This window comes from Microtus oregoni, unplaced genomic scaffold (assembly GCF_018167655.1).
Source record: "Microtus oregoni isolate MIOR12 unplaced genomic scaffold, Mior012 000035F_ref0000213, whole genome shotgun sequence".
Classification (NCBI taxonomy): Eukaryota; Metazoa; Chordata; class Mammalia; order Rodentia; family Cricetidae; genus Microtus; species Microtus oregoni.
This window is the reverse complement of record NW_024543094.1, coordinates 18,192,641-18,214,349: the sequence shown is the minus strand read 5'-3', so window position 1 is coordinate 18,214,349 and position 21,709 is coordinate 18,192,641. Positions and strand designations below refer to the sequence as shown.

At 38.8% G+C, this 21,709-nt stretch overlaps 1 protein-coding gene across 19 annotated transcripts in view; it reads right to left on the bottom strand.

Annotated features, from left to right (window-relative positions):
* Window positions 1–21,709, bottom strand: part of Celf2 (CUGBP Elav-like family member 2) — an 824,322-nt gene that overhangs the window by 50,648 nt on the left and 751,965 nt on the right. For 18 of the 19 annotated variants that reach the window (XM_041630571.1, XM_041630572.1, XM_041630576.1 and 15 more), the window contains 4 exons: window positions 19,108–19,187; window positions 15,275–15,433; window positions 11,234–11,297; window positions 1,245–1,379 (listed from right to left, as the gene is read on the bottom strand). In XM_041630571.1, the coding sequence (XP_041486505.1) occupies window positions 1,245–1,379; window positions 11,234–11,297; window positions 15,275–15,433; window positions 19,108–19,187 (438 nt within the window). The remainder of the gene's footprint in view (window positions 1–1,244; window positions 1,380–11,233; window positions 11,298–15,274; window positions 15,434–19,107; window positions 19,188–21,709) is intronic. The other variant, XM_041630577.1, reaches the window with a different exon arrangement.

Sequence of the window (21,709 nt, the reverse complement as noted above, 5' to 3'; positions counted from 1 at the left end):
AGGGCTTATACCCTTGAACTACTAACAAAAATACCCATGCCCCAACTGTATTTGTCTGAGTAAGAAAAGTAGTTAACACAGAGTCATCAGAGGATTTACTCAGATAAATCTGTGGATCAAATTAAAGCTGTTAAATTTAATTTCAAGAAAGTTAATTTCTTGAAAAATTAAACTGTCAAAAGTTGATTTTTCGGGAATACTATTCATTCCATAAAGTGAAGCCCCACACAATAACGGTGTATTTTTAAAATACTTGAAAGAATTAAATCACTATGCTTATGGGCTGTTGTTTGGAGATTTTAGCATAGTAGGGTTAAATCTAGTACAGTCTCATAAATATTGCTTGGGTGTCTTCTCTCAAAACTAAGCTGGTATAATGTTTAAGATATACAATATTTTACAAAGATCCAAGGGCTATTTCTTCCTTCAGGTTTACATGTTCAAGCCTTATTGCTTCTTGAAGTTGGGGTTCTTGAGAATGATGGTCAGTAATATCCTGTAGCTTTCATTTCTTGTATTTCTATAAGAAAACCTTGCAGAATTACAATAAAGTTCTATAGCTATTAAGCTAATCACCTGGGCACAGATGATAGAAGGCTATGGAATTTTCAAAGTTATAAGCAAGATTGTCCAAGCCAACTCCCTCATACATTAGAGGAGAGGAGATTATGTGTTAAGGCCTAGAAAATTCAGAGAAGGAAGCCGTTGAAACATGTTTTTCTTTTTTAAAAATAAAGAAAACAAATTATGGTATCTGAGCAACCATATTAGGCCTTTCTTATACAAAAAAGAAAATGATACTAGCCCTTGAATGAGGCAACAAAATTTTTAGGGAAAAAGGCAATTACATAGCCCAGAATGTGACCATAAATAAATGACATAATGTCCTTTATTATATCATGAATTTTAAAGTCAAAAGTACAGGATGGAGTTGGTGTGAAATTCAACACCAGAAAGATCAGAGTTTTCCCCTTTAAGAGAACAGGACACAAAAGCAAGGCTGTGAGAATAAAGGTCGCTGTAATGATACCCAAGTATCAGGTGAACAAAAGGAAACGTTCGTAAAAATGAAGTATGTGCATTCTCTCATTGAAAACTTTTCTCCTTTTCTCCTTGGAAAAAACACACACGACCAATTTCAGAGTCCCCATGAAGGTTCTCCTGGGAACATCCAGCTTCACCCCTTGCCTCTGTGTGTCTGAATGCTTGCATCATGTGCAGGAAGAGTAAGGCCTTCCACTTACCGGGACTTGTGAGGGCTCCCAGAGCACTGCTTGTGGTAGAGAGAGGGTTTGCATTGGTGCTGGTGGCTGAGGTTTGGGCGGCAGCTGCAGCAGCAGCCAGTGTTGCCAGATTCTGTAACTGTAAAGCATTCATGCCTGCAGAGGAAGAGAAAAGAGATCTTAGCACAAATTTTCCTGTTTTCTAAAGTGAAATTGACCCTGCCCCCGACAGACCCCCTGCTCTTGGTCCTGTGATACCGTGCTCATCTGAGTTGTTTCAAGGATAGGTGTGATTTCACCACTTGAGGAGGAACTGGGATCTGTTTCTCAGAGGACATCTCCTTTGAGTTTTAATATCATCTTCCATTTCTAGAGATGGAGTGCTAGGAAGGGGTACCTGCATTGTATCCAGTACTTCTGAGTAGACCCAGCTCTGAGTACACTCACTGTCTATCCTAACTTAGGACTGTCTTCTCTCAATGCTGTAGAGGTAAATATGGTGTTAACGGAGTATTCTGTATTGAACGAACAGGGTGATGGGGACTGGAAACTTTTACCTATGAGTGAGCTGTCATGAAAATGGTGAGAGCTGGGCATAGGCAGCTGCAGGACAAGCACTGGAGTAAACTCTGCATTCCCTAACTTGACAGGTACACAGATACTACAGAAGAATTAAAGATCATTGTGTAAATGCTCCTGCTCTGAAACTGAGCTGACGCAGGTGCTAATGTTGGCTTTGTCATTTTTCCAGGTACATGGGTGTAGACAATTACTCAGCCTCTTCATTTCTCGGGGACCAGGTGAACTGTATCTGAATGCAGAGAGCTGTGCAAATACATACGATGAATGCAAATTACTCTAGCATCATCTAAGTACTCAACGAATGTTAGTGATGAATGCCTCCGGATTTATCTGATCCTGTCTCCACAGTAGGAACTCAGTGTAGGATGGACAAGAATTGGCAGGGCCTTAAATCATTTTAAGTGTAGCCTGATGACCTGAGGTCTCCATCCTCAGAACCTACTTCGTGGAAGGAGAGAACTAACTCTGGCAAGCTGTCCTCTGATCTACACATGTATGTGGTAGTAGAGAGACAGACAGACACACACACACACACACATTAAATCTACAGCCAACACATTTTCAACTAGAATGAATTTCTGATTATTAAAGTTAAAGGACAGAATGCAAATGAAAGTGTGCAATAGTGTAAGATGGGCTGAGGCTGGGCTCTGGCCTGCTGCCTTCACTGTTTAGATTTCAACACTCTTCCCTCACTCCTCTGTACTCAGTCAACAGGCCCTCTAAATACCTGAGGTCATTTCCCCCATGATTTGTCTCAGTAAGTAACAGTAACAATGTGTCTTTTCCTATAGAGAAAGAGACAGGAGTCACTTAATCAGCTTAATTTTACCTTCTCACGACTCAAATCCAGATACCCAATAACTATCTCTTCAACAAATTTGACTTGTTTAAGAGGAGCAGCCTGATAATGGTTCATATGCACCATGAGGAAGAAAGATAGTTTTCCCATCCTAAGCAGATTCCAGACAGCCGTGCACAGCTGGCTGAGTGCACGAAGAGCCTGGTGCTGAGCCCTAGAAATAGCACTGCTTCTGTGCTCTTTTGCTTGGGCTCCTGATTTGAAAAGAAGCTCCTGAGGGGTTTGATGTAAAGTGAGTTTTCAGTATGTCACAAATCACTTCCTGCCTTCCTTCAGGATCCATTGGACTTGCTGGGTTGTGTAAATCCAAACAGCTACCCACTTCTTTGGCAGCAATGCAGAGATGCAGGATATGGAACATGTGAAATCTAGCCATCAAATGTGTCTGGGAGTAAAGCTTTCTCTTTGTCTCTCTGGTGATGGTCTAACAGTGGCATATTTATTAGAAGCACTGACTAATTTTTCAGGTTCACTTTGGCGAAGTGGAAGAAGTTCGGGACTTGCCTGGCTTTAGTGGAGACCCACTCAGACCAACTAAAGACTGTATTTCATGAAAGCTACCTGAACACACTTCATACTCAAGTGTCCCCTTTTATTACTAGTGTTCCTTCTAATGTTCTAAAGAAGTGAACCATATGACTATTCTACAGACAGTCGGGCATATAAGAGGAGGACTTAGCAATGAAAATAAAACCTCACCCATGCATTTGGCACCAGTTAGTAACAATTATTATAGATTCAGGTCAGAGGGCCCTTTTCCAGTACACTTAGGACTCTCCCTAAGAGGGAAGCACAGTATTAGAACCAGAGTCAGAAGGCTCTATATCAATTGTCCTGACTGAATACATTCAGTGGGTTAGTAACATCATGTCCTTGTTTCTTTGTGTTATCCATAAACTTCTTTACTTGTTTTGTATCCTATTTAGATACTATATGCAATTCCTACCTCTATAACAAAATACTAAGATTTTTGAGGACAAAGATTCTACCTCATGTTCAAGTCTACCAACACACACACAAACACATGCACATACACACACACACACACACACAGAGAGAGAGAGAGAGAGAGAGAGAGAGAGAGAGAGAGAATGAATACATGATAGGTCATGAATAGACTTACATAAAATGAGTGATCTGAATAATAGCACACAATTTTAATCAAGTGTTATAAAGAATATTGTTTGTACAACCAATCATTGTTTTAATTCCCCTATTGATACACCAGTACCAAATATTCACTGTTTTTTCACAATCATTTGTTAATTAAATGTATACTTATTAGACAGACATCCTTTACCTTACACACTGACATTTATTACAGGTCTTGGAGCCATGCTGGCAACAATGAGGCTCTCTTCTGTTCTGTTCCTGTATGAATTCAGAGTGAGGATATGCATCCCTTCCAAAGTGACCTTCCTAATTTTCCCTTCACACATATCACCACATGAGAGAGTCTCTGCCATCTTCTTCAACCTTTTCTTGTTGATAAACAGAAAGGCCAGATAGAATAATAGTCTCCATAATACCACTTTGGGGGATGGCTAACACGGTCCAAAGACCATACTGCGATGCAAACGCAAGCTACTGGCCAAGGTAGTCAAGATGAGGACCTATCAGTCCATTCCCTCATTTGTGCTCTGTTATATACTGGTTATGATCCTACCATGAGTAGGAGCTTGGAAAACTTTTAGTGCGCATGGTGCTTCTCAACCCTCCACTGACAAACAGGTTTGGGTTCTTTCTGCCACAAATGGGCCAGGGTGTTCTCATTCAAAATCTCACTTACCATTGCTCTTCTTTCTTAGGGTTGGCTGTTTGGAGAAAAGGTAATAGCTCTCTGTAAGAAACTGGGTGGGGCAGGCTCCCAGAGTTTCTCTGCTGCCTCCATCACCAGACTTTCCCAGAGCACTGGATTACCATTTGCCTTAAACTGCTTCCTACCCAAAGCTGTTCTGAGGGACTGCAATATCACTCCTGTCCTTTACTAACTCTGTCTGCTCCCTGGGCCCACAGGCAGTCTTCCATGGTCCTTTCTTCCAGTCATTTGTTTCCTTTCACTTCTTCATGGGGCCGGGAGTGGCCCCAGTCTTCCCTTCTTTCCCAGTTCCTACAGCAGGCCCTCTTCCCACCCCACTCATACTTCCTCTTTCACCAAGAAAAAGCACCAGACGGAAAGGCGCCTGTCACCCTTCTTGGAAGCTGGCTCTGGCTTGGCAAACAGCTTTTCTGAGAAGAAAAATGGCCACATTTAAGTTCTGCTCAGCTGGGCACCTCTCAAACCAAGGGCAATAATCTAGGTGACTAAACATACAAAACACTTAAGTTTTAGGAAATCTAAAAGTGAGCTAGTATGATGATGGCAAAAAGAAAAAAACTTGGGAGTGAGGAGATTCAAGTTTTCATTCATTAATAAGAAAATTCTTCAAAAATAAAGAAATTATGTAGAAAACAGATGCGCAATATTCCAACTTGAAATTTAAGATTAAAAAAATTATTTATAAGGAGAAGGGCATGAAAATTTAATTTAATGTTCACCTTAGGTTATTTTGTGTCTTATTGTTCATGGTAATTACCATAAATCTGCATATCAATAAGTGAGAACAGATGTCAGTTGTTACAAGTGCTTGCCAATCAGGTCTGTTAAAAAGTGACAGATGGGTGGTTACAGAACACTCTCATAAGGCCTATTAGCACAGTCACAGGAAGTGTCTGTGGTGTGGACTGTTGGAGACTCAGGGAAGAACACAGGGTCTTTGTGGGCCTATGAGCACACTTCACTCTGGGAGCTGCTCCAACTGCAGCTTCTGAGACTGCCCAGACGCTGCTTTTAGAAACTCTCTTCTTTACTTGTGAAAGACACTTTCAGACAATCTTCTCAGAGACTGGATTTTAAATTCACAAAAGGAGAAAAGAATTTTGTTGTTTTAAGCAAATGTTTCACTACACTTTATTATTACTTTCAAAATTTAGAGCCGGCTTCCAGAAGGGAATTGCAGTCAGCTCAGTCAGATCTGAAATGAAGCTGTTCCCCTATTCCTCAGGAGGTAATTCTTCACCTTTAGCTTCCAGTCTTCACACTTTTATGGTCCTAGGGGAGGACAGAGATCACTTGGGACAGTACTTGCTTACCATGCACAGAGCCCTGGGTTCCATACCCAGCACCGCAGAAACTGCCTGTGGCAGTACAGACTGGCGCTTCAGAGGGTAGAGGCAGGAGGGTCATGAGTTCATGGTTATCCTTGGTCATGTATTGAGTTTGTTCTCAGGGACTAAAGCTGCACGTGTTTAATGCCAGCACTTGGGAGGCAAAGGCAGGCACATCTCTGTGAGTTACAGCCTACTCCTAATAAATTGGACTTTCCAGAATGAAGTGAGGCCATTTACTATTTGTCCTAGCGGCTATTTCTTTAGCAGCTGTGGGGCTCTGCTTTCAACCGGGATTTGGTATCTGCCTAGTAAGCCACCTGTGTAGGCACCTTATTGGAGCTTATGTTTATGTGAACACACATGGCCTGGCTGGGACACAGTGCTATGTCATAAGCCTTATGGGCACAGGAAGCTCAGGTTTTGAATCAGGCTCAACTGGTTTTGTAATATGGGTGCATAGCCACTAGTTGAATGACTTAGGTTAAATGTATTAGCCTACATCTTCTTAGCTTCACTTGTCCACTTGTTCCATGGCATGCCAACAGTTCCTTATTCATTAGTGGTATCTGAGAGGTCTGTATCCTAGTCCACACCACTCCAGTTAATAGTGCTATGGTGTCAAGGTAACGTATTTAGCCATTTCACACTTCTGTTTTTCCAATTTGCAATGTAGTAAAGAGGTGACTTTTGCTTTTGGTATACTCTTACAACTGCACAATGTTACAAAAAATTAGGTTAAATGCAAATGTCGAAGTGTCACCTCTGTTTTCCCATTAGGCAGTCTTCTGAGGTGCCACAGTAGCCATGAAGAAGTTAAGAATCAAAAGCATACTTGGTCCTTATTCTTTTTTCCTTCACCTAAGATACATACTCTTAGGTTAGTTGCAGATCCCATGTTTCTCAAATTTCAAAAATTCACTGAACAAATACTAGAAAAGAGCTAAATACGAGTATGTTTTTGTTAAAAATTTTAAAAGGTAAAATAAAATTAATTACCTTCAAGCACAGTAAGTACACGTAAAAGGGTTCAGCTTATGAAGATTTGATCCTAAATCCATTTCTGCTTTAAAATTCCACATTTAGTAAAGCTTATTTTTTATAGAAACCACAAAAAGTGTAGTTTCAAAGGAAAATGGTTTAGATTTTTTTTTGAAGAAAACAGATAGTTGATATATAGCTACAGTATAAAGCATAGCTCATTATGGCATAAACTGGAGCTACAGGCAGATGCGGCTGACTTGGGAAGGAGCTTATATGGAATGAGCATTCTGAGACCACTTGGGAGAGACAATCATGCCAATGACAACATGATGGGGCCTTGAAGGGAGACAGTCTCCTTTTAAAAAAAAACCTGGAGTAGCTTCATTAGGAGAGACAGCCATGAAGAGATAAGAGAGACAGACACATGAAGCATGTCACTACAGGAAAGCCTTCGCATGCTCTCAACAACACACAGAGTTTCTGAGTTCTCTAGGTTTTCAGGAGATGGTATGAACGTGATTAAGTATAGCTTACCATATATGCCAAGATGCAGACATTAGGTAGTACTTTAAACTTATCTTGCAGCTGTGTAGTGATATTTCATTTGTATTTTAATAAATACATAGGGAGATGCTGTGTCTGATATTTCATTTGTATTTTAATAAATAAAGCTTGCCTAAAGATCGGAGAGTAAAACAGCTGCCCTGGCCAGCCTTACAGACTGGGCAGTGGTGACACACACCTTTCCAATTTATTTTTTGTTTCATTTTTCTATTTCATTTTGTTTTTTGAGACAGGGTTTCTCTGTAGCTTTGGAGCCTGTCCTGGAACTAGCTCTTGTAGACCAGGCTGACCTCGAACTCACAGAGATCTGCCTGCCTCTGCCTCCTGAGTGCTGGGATTAGAGGTGTGTACCACCACCACTTGGCTGACACATACCTTTAATCCCAGTAGCCACACTAGTATGCCATAGAAAACAGGCGGTAGTGGTGCATGTCTTTAGTTCCACTCCTAGAGAGGAATATAAGATGGGAGGAGACAGCTCTCAGGAAGTCACATTCTGAGATTCCTGGAGTTAGGATCACCATTTCAGACTGAGGTAGAGGTAAGAGTCAGTGGCCAGCTGTTTTGCTTTTCTGACCTTCAGGTTGAACCCCAATATCTGTCTCTGGGATTTTATTAATCGTGCTACAGAGCTGCAAGGATATCATAGTTTCTTATCTGTAACAGCTGCAGGGATATGTGACCTGATTTTTGTGACTGACAGAGAAAGGTAGATAGCTACAGGGTCTGTGGGCCAACAATCAGACTTTACTGATGTGATTATTTAATAATGTGGCATCTAAAATTTATTTTTCTGTTTACTTTTTGCCTTTTTTCTCTCCTCAAATGAAAAATGTTTTGTTCATATAAATGAACCATTTTTAAATCTCTGTCTTCTGAAAGACTATTATGCTTTGATAGTTGTTCATAGCCAAATAGTATTGGTTTGCAAAATGCTTCACACTCTTTGGCAGTAAGAGTTGTGTATATCCTCACCTTTACTATGTCAGACCATCAATCATTCAATAAACATCTGAACACCAGTTGCGACTGGGATTAAATGTCTTCTTAAATTAAATACCGTCTACCTTATTATATGGCTTTTACTATATTTATCATGTATAATGTACTCTGTAACATGTTTTATATTAGATAAACTATCTCCAAACTCTCAGTAGTACAATTGTGAAGGTAGTAACAATGGTTTTAATGGTGATTTTCAGTTTATAGGTAAGGCTAAGGTTAAGTTTTGTAATTAAAAAATGGGCATTTAACTTGAGCTCAAGTGGGAATGCATCCGAAACATAATTTTTTTGCCTGTCAATTCACAGATTTATTTTCACTCATCTGTTCAGACATAGTCTCTAGTATCTTTACAGGAGGACTGGCTGCATCCATAAGCCACTGGGGCAGGCCTTGGAGCACTGATCAGTTTGAGGTATTCAGGGATACTCTGGTGAGGAAGAAACAACTCTAGGGAAGCTGGAGGAGTTAACAGGTATAGTGGTTTGAATGAAAATGGTTCCTACAGGCTCATATATTTGGATGTTTGGTTTCCAGGTCGTGAACTGTTTAGAAAGGATGAGGAGGTGTGGCATTGAGGGTGGTCTTTGAGTTTCCAAAAGCCCATGCCAGACTCAGCTGCATGTGAGTAGTGCTTATGGACCAGATGTAAGTTGTCAGCTATTTTTTCCAGTGCCATGCCATGCCTGCCTGCCACCATGCTTCCTGCCATGATGATCATGGACTAATCCTCTGAAAGTGTAAGCAAGACCCAATTAAATGCTTTAAGGTTGTTTTAGTTATGGTGTCTCTTCACAACAACAGAACAGGAATTAAAACAGCAAGCAATCGATGTCACCCATCCACCATGATCAGCCCACAATGCTTCAGCAGGAAAATGACAAGTCAAAAAAGCAAGTCTACCAAAGCTAAGTACTATTTTGGGGACCAGACATTCCATTACTTTATTAAAAAATAAAATACCACAAATCATAAAGCTTTAAATACTTAGAAAGATGAAACTTGATTATTCTCATAAGTGAGAAGTACTTTTTTAAAGCTCCAAAAAAAAAAAAAGAGGTTGGTACCTACATTTTATTACTTTAAATATCCAAGATGTTGGCCTATAATGGACAGTTCAGTATTTGGTTTTACAGTTTGTGCACACTTAGGATGACGGATTTAACATGGTCAAGGTTCAAGAAAAGGATTTTTTGGAAACCCTAGAGCATTTACAGAATGTCTTTAATTTAGCCATCTGCTCCATGACACCTTTTAGGGTGACTCCTCGATACCCTAGGTTTCCAAAGGAGCACACAGTAAATGTGTAAATGCTAATATCCTGACCTGTAGCTGACACGGCAGAGGCACACATGGTACACACTTCCTAATGAAAAATGGTAGGGTACCCTGCCCACCTGGGAAGGCATGTTGTGTCAAGCCCCAGGAATAAATGACCTTATCTGCATAACACAGTTCTGAGAGTAGGGGAATCTGAGGCTTCCTTTGTGGAAAACCCCTAATTTTGAATATGGGTGTGTCTGTTCTAGAAGGAAAACAAATTGCCTATCTACCTAAAATATGACAAATGTTAGCATGTTTTGAGCAGCTTGCCACTGAGAGCATTTTTTTCCTTTCAAAGAATAGAAGCTTCCCTGAATATCTGACTACTATCTCTCCTGTTTCCGTCACAGATTATAAATACATTAGTCATTTAGTGTGACTCTTAGTCCCAGGCCAGCTTCCTAACACATTTTCTTACATATAATGCAATCATTTAACTAGTTATCATTTTAAAAATACATTTTTGGATAACCTAAAAGCTGTATTACAGTAATAACAGTAGATCTGAGTAACTTAGACAATCTGATGAGTTGTCCCTTACCCTGTGGACCACAACAAACCACTAGGCTGTTAGTCACAGAATACATATGGAGAGAAACTCGTCAGAATGCAAAATAACAATAACAAAACCAAAACAAGAACAACAATATAAAAACCAAGTAAAGGTACTCAATTGGAAAAAATATTCAGTGGAAAATAGGAGTTTCTGTAGTGACAAATAAACCTGGCTTTTATTTTATATATGTGGATTTCATTTAGTTAGTAAGGGATATTCCCTAATTAAAGAAAACTGCTTCATTCTAACATGCCCCCAATCTCTTCTTTGCCTCCCCCTATTTTGGAATCAAACAAGGAAAGACATTCTACTGTTCCTCCTGGAAGGTTAATGGGCACCTGTATTCTGATTTCCTGTGCATACTACCTTCCCTGGCCCTGAGCTAGGGCAGGGTGTCAGCAGGGAAGGTGGCCCAGCAGGACTGACCTTTCACTAATCACTGTGGTGCAGCTACTGGCATAGCTCATTATGAAAAGGAATCCTTCAATAAGCTGCTTTTCAAATACAGTCACTCTTTGATTTTTCTGAGAACAAAGATGATACTTTTACATAAAAGCTTCTGATGCACAATTCTGTTAACTGGGTACTAAAGTAAAAAAAGGCACTGTGTTAATTGTCTGTTATTATCAAGGGACTACAAACTGTATCAAATGTAGGCTGGTATCCTGGCTTTTGTTATGGAGGTCAGAACATTCCTATTGATCACTTATTATTAAAAATCTTAGAGAATTTAATTATTTCAGCTGCCCTTAGATATAAGGAATATCACTGGAAACCTCCCAGCCATCAACCTATTACGAAAATCCCACAAACAACTAAAGAATATACTCTGACAAAATTTGCAATAAAACGGCAAGAGAAACACTTCAGAGCAGCTGATTCCAATTTTAATACCCAAGACACAAAAAGCTAGTTTATCTGGTAAGTACTCTTCCTTCATCCTTTGAAACAAGCAAACATTCAGAAAACAGCATGTGCTTCATGACTTACCAGCCATTTGCTGAATGCCACTGAATGCACCCAGGTTGCTGGAGGAGGTGGCCTGCTGCAGAAGCTACAAAAGAACACAAGCGCTCAGTCAGAGCAATGTGGAGACAAAGCAACTTCCTCATTATATTTGGGTACAGATTTGTTTTCCTTTCCCTTTACATAGTTGGCTGCCACTCCCTGTTGATGGACTGAAGGTCCCCAGAGTTGGAAGTGTAAATTCATATTAATGTCTAATCTCTATTAAGAAACACAGACACTAGGGAAACTCACGAACACTGCTGTCTTAAAACAATTAATCAATTTACTCTTTTTAACAACCAGGTGCTAAATCTTTTGACACCAACAAAGCATGACTAATTATAACTCTCTGTAGTCTAGTAGTTACCATAACTCATGTCTGTCAATCAAGGTCCATTCCCTCCTCTTTTCTGCTTTCCTTCCCAGTTCAGTTTTTCCTTTCTTTTTTATTAAGTAACATTTAAGAATATTTATTTTTTGAGACCTTCATACATGTGTACAATATACTTTGATTACAATTTCCTCCTCCAATTTCCATTAATCCCCTCTCTGCATCCTACCTCTGGACTTCATATCTTCTTGTTTTTATAGCCGACTGAGTCCACCTAGTCACCCATATGCACATGGTAAATGAGTATGGAACCATCCATAGAGTACAGGCCATACACTGGGCCATACACTGACAGAAAAATGGCCCTCCTTCACCAACAGTCATTAACTGTTCATAGTTCCTCAGCTAGAGGTAGTGCCTTGTATGCTCCTTCCCCATCCATGTGCAGAGTCAGTTTTCTTTATCCTTCTTCAGAAGCACATGAGTTTACTGACTAAGACCAAAGAATAGCTATTTACAGTCACAGTCACACTGCTAAGCAAGTGGTCACTCATTCTTAAAGATGGTCTTTACCAGCAGAAAAAAAAGACAAAGTACGTGCCAAAATCTGGAATTATCTGCTATACACCAAATCTGTGTATTTTAGATATGTCAAAAATCTTAAAAAGATATTAATTAATGTGTGAAGGTCTTCATTTTCCACCTTTAAAAATCCAGCTTTTGCTGTGCAGAGTCAGTGGGCATCAGAAGGTAAAGCACATGGTTCCAGTTCTGAAGCATTCTTGTCCACCTTAGCTGGACTGTAGGCTAATTTAGGTCCTATCTCAGGATACTGAGTAGTTGTGGAGATATTCTTTTGGTAAGGTAGATTAACAAGATACAACTTACATGTGCCGAAGCCAGCAGCTCCGTGCACACAGCCTGTTCTCAAACTCTCACAACAGGAAGAGGTGAACAGGAAGAGAGAAGGAAAAGACCCTAGGGATTATCCATTTTAATACATAAGAATCTTATTTTGGTTTGATTTGTTGAATTTCTTATCTACTGTGCTTAAAAGTGGCAGCCCTCCCTTCATAGTATATATTTTCTTTTTAAAGTTGTAAAATTAGCTTTGAAGGTATTTAAGGAATTAGTAACACCTGCCAAGGTAAGCAGACTACTTAGAAAGTCAAGAAACAATCACCAAAAATTACAGGCTTGAACTCCTGTTTAACAGAGAAGTAGGGAGTACCTTAATGGCCAAGTCTTTTTAGACAAGAAGACTTTCAAAGGAAAAGAGCAAGATGTCTCAGAGGTTGAGAGCACTGGCTGCTTTTCCAGAGGTTCTGAGTTCAATTCCCAGCAACCACATGGTGGCTCATAACCACCTATAATGAGATGGTGCTCTCATGTATGTATGTATGGCATGCAGGTGTACATGCAGGCAGAACACTATATACATAATAAATAAATAAATCTTAAAAAAAAGGGTAGAGAAGCATGACTAAGAACTGGTAGGACATGAGAAAACCTACTTACTGCTATTTTATTATCTGTCAGGTTATGAAACAATTTTCAGATATGGTCACAGGAACACATACCAGAGATTTCTGTGAGCTGCAGAGCAAGGGAAATGTGTCATAATACTGAGACAGGGACCCATGTCTTGGTTTTCAGAAATGGTAGAAGAAGAAGCAGGATTTAGAAAGTATAAAAAGGCCAACCATGATGTTAACCTTGAATGAAAAGTTTGGTAGCTACAATTAAGCTGATGGCCTGTGACTACCTCAACAAAAAATTTGTGGAAAAATAATTAACATAACTTTAATTTTTTTTACATTGAAAAAACTTTTAAATGAGCGTATAATAAAGTGATAAAATACTTCACAAATACAAAGATAAAGTTTTATAGCTACATCTATAAAGTCTTATGAACATCACTGCCCCTTGTGAGCTGAACAAGGATGATACCAATAGATATACTAAACCGGATTGAGAAAGATCCATGAGGCCTCAATCCTACATAAAAAACTAGAGGTAACTGAGGAAAGCTGGGAGATGGAGAAGGAGGGTGTGGTTTTTCCCAGGGAAGAGCACACCAATTGGTTGTCCAGTGCCAAACAGCACTCAAATCATAATGCAGGCAGCATTATATGGACAAAACAGGTTATATTTAGGAACATATATGTATGTGTGTATTCATATATACATACAATAACAGTAAAAAAGATGTTATGAATTTGAAAGGGGGATATATTAGAGGGTTTGGAGGGAAGAGAGGGGAGGGAGAAATGCTTTAATTATAATCTCAAAAATCAAAAGAAAGTTTAAAAAGAGTTAGAATACTGATTGCTTCTGGAAAAGAAGAAGGGAGGGAAAAGAGAGAAGTTCTAGGTTACAGGTTATATTCTACTTTGTTATTCTTTTATGAAAATAAAATTGCCAGACTACAGACTAGGAAACAACCATGGCAGCATATATGTAGATTTAAGCAATAAGCTTGGCAAAAGTATCCATGGTATCTTTAAGGATGAAGTGGAGAAATAGCCAGAAAATTACAGTAATATATCTTATACTGGCTTAGACAAAGACAGGAAAAGCATGTCTTCCCTTTCCCCACCTGTTCCTTTACATGGCAAACTCTGCCTGTCAGGGTATGGAAGTGGTGGTGATAAAGCTGGGAACTTAGATAACTGAAGGGCCATAGACACTAGCAGCTGTATGATCGCGGTTAAGGCACTATATCTCCTAGAGCCTCCTTTCCTCATCTCCCCTTCCAAAGCAACAGGGAAGATGTCTCACAAAATAGTGCCACTTCTGCTACAGTGTAAAACCTTCGAGGAATAGTTAAAATGTGAAATGGTAGAGGTAGAATTAGGATGTGAACATGTCCTTGTCAAACTCTCATGCTACAAGAAAAAGTCTTAAAAGCACAAAATTAAACTTCATTAATAATCATGTAGCATAGAGTTGAGGTTTCCAAACAAAGCAGAGAGGCAGAGCACTCACTGGTTCCCAGCCCACATTGACAGTCTCTACAAAGGCTGCCTACCACTTAGAGCTGCAGTAAGAGGTTCTGATGTTCTTGCTTGGGGTTACTACTGTGTCTAGCTTAGTTCTTAAGAGAGGAACTGTCCTAAATTCTGGCTACTGTATCTCAATAAAGACAATGACAAAGTGAGATTAATACAAAGGAAACACTCAGAAACTATGAAAAATGTTAGAGATGGCTCAAAGATCTGTGTCTGGCCTAAAAAGAAACATTAGGGTCATCAAAACAGCTTCACCAGAAAGACAGGGGATAAGGACTGAAGCTGAAATCTTCCTACTACTAACCTGCAGCTGGTGAATTCTCTGCCAATTCTCTTGGCATTTTTAGACTCTAAAGTTGAGATGATCAGTTATCACGCATGCAGCACCACTTATATAGCAGAGGTTTTTTTTTTTTTATGGTGCTTTAAAACATCATAGAAGTCTATTGTATTGGGTTTTACTCAGTTGCCAACTGGCCACAGTTAAATTTGGCACATTCTTATGCTAATCAATTTAATTAACAAAAACCTGCCCTAATGTTGATTTCATAGTCCCTGGGACTTAAAACGTAAGGAAAGTAAATTTTTGACATACTTATGGACAAGTAGCTTTTATCAGTTTTGGAGTTATGTTCCTTTCCTCCACGAAGACCACACAGACCCACATACTCCAGCACTTACCGCCAGGTACTGTGGGGTAAGTCCGCCCAGCCCTGTCAGGTTCCCCCAAGTGGCAGTGTTGAGCTGTTGCATCTGCTGTGCAAGCTGCTGTTGGAGGCGTCTTTGCTCTTTGTCCTTCTGAGTGTCAGCAAACTTCACCACGATAGGTGAAGAGCAACCCTGTGGTCAGACACATTGGAAAGTGAAGAGGATGTTACAGCCTGATTGAATCCCTTTATAATATTCAGTCATCATTGGAACTATTTTTCTTAACTATCTTGGGGCACATGGAATGGTCTGGAATGGTTTAAAATGGTTTGATATTCCTTCTTCTCTGTATGGTACCATCAACAGAAGACTTCATATACTGCCACTGGTTTCTTTAATGGTATCTGTTGATTGGTGAAGACACTTATTACACTGTCTCTTCTCTCTTCATGTGTCTTCCTTCAACTTTCCGGGACTTCCTTCAAGACAAAGACCTTATCTTTAATTAAACTTCAGGGTTTGCTTGATTAAAGATAGCTTGTTGGTGTGCCTGCCATTTCTATAGATGGGTAGAGGATAAAGGGACAGAAATCGCAATTGGAATGAAAATATCTCACTCATTTTTTTACCATTCATTTATTTTCAGCTATGTATTTATGAACACTGGAACAATGAAGGTAATTTTGACACAATAAAAGAAAGAAGTGAGTTTCATTTCAGGAACATGGATGAAGGACAGAGATATAAAAATACATATAGGCACTAGTCAAAGTAATCATTCACATGTTCTCAGAAAGGTCTCTTTTCCTCCTTCCATTCTATTCAAAGTCCCCAGAGCAAACCAAAGGATCCAGAAGCACATTTTTTCTAGTCAAAGTGATGTCTCTCAAATGGCAGGAGAAGGAGTTCACATGGTTCCTTCTCTATTAATTTCACCAATCTACCAGTCTCATTCAGTTTCAGTTTCCTTTAAAAGGTAAGGAGTAAAAATAGTGAGAAAGACATGGTCAAAGGTCGTATAATAAAATAAACTAATTTTTGAGTTAGATATAATCTTTGGGAAAATATTAGCCTACTACTTTAAGTAGGATCATCCTATCTCAAACACTCTTGAAACATCTGCTACTTGGTAAGGACGCAGCAGAACAATGCCCTCCTTCCCGAGCCTTTTGTCTTGACACGGGGCATGAAGCACATTCCTTCATCATTCTGTTCCAGTTTGCTGAGATTTTTTAAATGAAATCTTATTATGTGATAACAGACTTCTCTCACAAAGGATATATTCCTATTTAAATGAACTTTCCCCCCGATTCCAATTGGGTCATTTTACTTTCTTCTAAAAGACAAACTTGCATGCTTTTCCTTATCACTTTGGGTAGTTACTGGGAATTTCGCTGTGAATTAAGGCTATCAAGTTTGCTATTTAAGAAACTGAGGTGACTTTCAGTGTGGAACTTCTAGTCTATCAACCTATAGCTCTGGGAAGCAGACTCATGGTACAGAATGTTATAGGTCAATAAATTACCTCTATTATAACATTTCCATCATTAAAAAGTCCAATATGCCTTTTTCTTTATCTAATACACATTTCAGTACTTTACTACTTCTTAAATGAGAGCAAAATACTCTGAAGATGAAAACCGCACAGAGAAGCTTTGCATGGAGAAGTTCTACTGCTGCATCAACTGTGTTCCATAACGAATGGCAGCATCTTCTCCTAATAGTGCATTTAGTGATTTCTTGTTATTAAGTATGAAAAAGGCATAAAAGCAGAAAATTAAATAACTGTAGCTTTAAATGTGACCTGTCTAAGTCATGAAAGAAAAACAAGTGGGCACAGTGTAGAGAAAAATGGGGGAATAGATGCTATATCCATGTTTAAAGACAAATCTTTGAACATTCACATCATTTTAAGTTAAATAATGTCTGACTTAAGATGTGTACCAAAGTCCTGAAAATAATATAATTAGTTAAAAATCAAACACATAACCCTAGTTGTATGATTAAAGTAGAACGGCATGGCATGCACTGTTCTGCTTAGAAGTCAATTTTGTAAATCAAACTGAGGGTCCTTTGTTTAAACATGGGTATACAGTTTTAAAAAGGAGTCTACCAACTCTGATGGAATCACAATAGAGATCTTAAAAATAAACCTGGGCCAGCCTTATATAGTGTTTTTTCACATGAAAGCATCTTGCACTTTGGTTTTGGTTCATCCTGGTTCTGCCTTGTATTTTGAGCTCTTCTACAGTAGAATGAAGAACTCGGGCCATACAGGCATTCTCTATGAACTCATTTGGGGATGGCAGCACTTTTAATTGTCAAAAGAACTTAGAAACCTTATCTAAGGGGAGATATATTTTGGTATAAATCTCTCAATTATAGGAAATAAAAATAGTTATATGCATGTATGTAAATAAATATATATGAAAACTGTTTTCTTAACAGCACTTTCATTTTAATGAAAAATTAAGCTGAAAAATAGCTTGAAATCCACAAATCTAGAGCAGTCTACAAGAAAGGGGAAGTCAAAATATCAGGAATGTGACTGCATGGTATGCAAGATTGAAATCCTGCTTATTATTTTCTATCATGTTTGATTTTCACCCATGCTTGCCTTCAGGTGAGGTGGGGGTGGGATTGTCTTAAAAAATGCATTGCACTGCAAGGAAAACACATTAATTATATATGTTAGGAATATCAAAATCAAAATAAATGTTCAAAAAAGACAATAGGCTTTGCAATGCTGATGTCACAACTCAAAAAAGTACAGTAAACACTTAATGACAAAGCCATGCACATCCCTCCAACCCTTTCCACCCACCTTCTTAATGAATATATAGAAGTTTCCCATAAAACATGACGCATAATGATTACTTAGCTCCCAGCATGCTTTGGAAGATGCAGCATTGCAAAAACAAAAACAAACGAACAAACAAACAAACAAACAAAAAGTCCCAAAAATAAAACCCCAGTTACAGGGGGATTTTAAAAAAAGAAGCTCAAACAATTACTAGTTTTTGCACATTAAATAAAATTAAAAGTATTTTTGTTCAAATAGGAAAACACAGCTTCAGATAACACCACAAGGCCACCACCTCTGGGAAAGTCACCCATACACAGATACAGTGTACATAACACAGCAGCACATGCACTCTCAAATGGTTCTACCAGACGATACAGAGTAAGTGATGGCAGGTCACTTTTGGAATGTTCTTGTGCAAAATTCTGAAAGGCCACGATCCAAATCATAGACTGAGTACAGAGAGCCGTGCATCTCCACCTGTGGCATATTTCACATTGCTGATTCTCCTGTTTGAGTCACAACCTCTTAAGAGATTGGATTTGAGCCCAAGTCTTTCTTGTTTACCTTTAAGTAAAGGGACAAATCTGATTTTTCTGGAGACTGAAAATTAGCATTTCATTGTTAAATAGGAGCATTATTAACTTCTTTTTATTATAGCAGCAATCTGAGGTGGGGGTTGTTCAGCTTAGTCCATACCAGTCCTGCTGTGGGATATGTATTCAATCCTCTAGGTCCAGAACGACACTTGGCTTCAAGTGCCTCGTATCTCAGGACCTGGGTTACTCCAATTAAAGGCTCAAAAGACAGCTGTAGGGCAGGTGAGAGGTTTCACTAAGGTGCATTTCAAGTCATCAGGGGAAATGCAAGTGGAAAGAGAGAAGAGGGAGAGGGGGCGAAGAGGGGAACAGAGAGAGGGGGATGAATATGAGTGAATGAAAAGCGCAATGGTGAAAGTTTAAATCTGTGATTGTCATGTGAACAATCCACACAGGAGAGAATTGCTTTACCATTCCCCATCATTTGCACAAAGAAAACAAAGAAAGGGCAGATGATACAGTACCTCCATGGTCTGAGACTGATGCATGGCTTTGATTGCATTCTGTGCCATTGCCCTTGTAGAAAATGTGACAAACGCACAGCCTGTGGGAAACAAGGGGACAGGGAGCAGGAAAGACAAAAAACAACAAGACAAAAGGGTTGGACGCTTGTTAAACCAACACAGTCTACGAGAACTGCCACAAGACGACACTGTTCTCAGTAGTACATAAAAATAAACAGCTTCTCTCTTCGACTTTGTCTTATTTGCTTTTTATCCACAGTGCTGAATTGCTAATCCGACCAAAGCAGAACAATGTGTTCATCAGCATTCTTTTAAAGGGAACTAGGGAGCATGGCTGTGTACTCTTTTCCCCACAACATTTGAAAGTAGCAAGAGATAACTTGCATTTTCTAAGTTAAAGGTGAGCTACTTTCTATCTTCTCCTTGTCTGAGAGCATGCACACACCAGGCTGTTGTATTTTAAAATCTATCACTGAATTTTAAGAAGGAAATAAAGAATTCATCACACCAAGGGTAAATAAGCAAATAAATTTCAAGATCTCAGAATGTTAACAATTAAATATATCTAATTCATCTCGGATAGTTAGAAACATATATAAATAGAAATTGATGCTATTCAAATGTAAACAAATATACTAAATCCATTACAAAGTAGTAACTACTAATTAGCAACAAAAACAATTACTTTGAGAAAATTCAACAGTGCATATGAAATAAATTATAAAAACTGTAATTTGCACAAAAATTTTCATGATTTTGGAAGCTGTAACTTTCTGAAAGGAATCAGAGATTTGACCTGAAGCTTAACACATACAAGACAATGTACATTTCTCTGAACATCTACTGAGACCTGTAAAGCTTTCCGTGTTTATTTTATCTAGTGCTATAAAACTGTTAGTGTCTACGGTGCTGGTTCCTGGTTCTGACAGCAGCACTGGCCACCACGCAGGTCACCACTTGAACTACATGGCTCATCACCCTTTGTGCTAATAAAAACACCGCCTTGTAGAATTTACTTTTTATCCATCATATACCCTTGGGCTTCTTAGAGAAAAAGGCTGTAAAATTAATGCAGATTTCGGCTGATTTTATAATAATACCACAGCACACTAAAAGCTTAGTGAAAGCAATACAGACTTATTTCATTTATGATCTCTAATGACTTTAAAAGTGCATTGATTTTCAGCTTCTTTTGCCTTGCACAGTTTGAACTTAGGTATCAGCGAATAATTTAGTGTTCCACTCAATTTCCTCAAAACATTATTATTACTACTTAAAAGATTTCCAAATGAAGCAGATCTAAATACTGAGATGCTGAAACCTATCGTCATTTCAAAGCACAATGCATGAAAGCAGAATTCTGGCATCAACAGTAGAAGATTGTTGCCCCTGTGACCAATAAACAAAATAGAACATTCTAGATTCAAACAGCCAGCAGATTGTTTGGTTTATGTAAATCAATTTGTGAGTCATAAAATACATTTTCTTCTTTTGTCCTGCATTATGTGCCTGGTAAGAATATCAAGTCAATACTGCTGTGGTGCCTTCTAATCAAACAGCATTAAGAGAGAGCAGTGTCTGTCCATCATCCCCAATGCACAATGACATCCAGTCATGAAAGTAAGTAAATGCGTATGTTTTGCAACATGTTATCTTTAACAGACAAAAGTTCCCAGTACACAGGAAGGTCATCCCATACTCGTCCCACCAGCTGAGCAGGTCTTAAGAAGCAGGCAAGAAGTCCAGCTGTTACGAGTACTGAGGTGCTGCATGTGATTTTCTGAGAGAGCATCAACTGATGGAGTCTACTATTCATGCTGCATGTACCCAGACATGACTGAAGCTTTTGCCACCAATGAAAGCAATGGCCTTCTCTAAGAAATCTAGATCGTGTGTGTAAAGTAGCATGTGAGACAGACTGTTGTCTCCCCTCCACTGGTTTCCATACTGAAGCTGAGATCTAAAATTATATTCTCAAATTTAGCATTTGTTTCAAAGCAATATTTCCTTAAAATGTTACGATCCTCACTGAAATTACAGAGGAAATAAGACTAAGAGATTTTAATTTTTCCACTTCTTGCCTTGAGACTATAATATGGAGGCCACAGGAAATCATCTAGCAGAGGTATGTTTGAAAGCATGTGAATTCTGCTTTAATAGTCACAAAAATTGTTATTTTCACTTCATTTGCTTTTATTAGCTAGGAATGTGTACCAGACTGGCAGTTTCCAAATGGGGGTTAAAGTGCATTAGAAACATGCAAAATGTCAATAAGAATCAATAAGGTACAGTTTATGCATTTATCACAATTTCACACAAGTAACTTGGAAGTAACTTTGGGAGAAAGATAAAGCAATTAGCAGGAACAATAAAAACTCTATCAACTCAAACCATTGCCCTCTCCTTTAAGAAGCCTTCAGTTAAAAACTCAAGCAATGCTTCTAATTGTACAATCCTAACTCATTTAAAAAAATGATCTGACAAATGATTTGACTTCTTTAATCTCTTTATCTTACTGGCAGTGATGCAGGAAGAGAGAAGCTGTCTCCTTAGGGCTTTTGCCAAGTTCTGTACTGTATGCTGTGCTCAGTTGCTTAGGAGG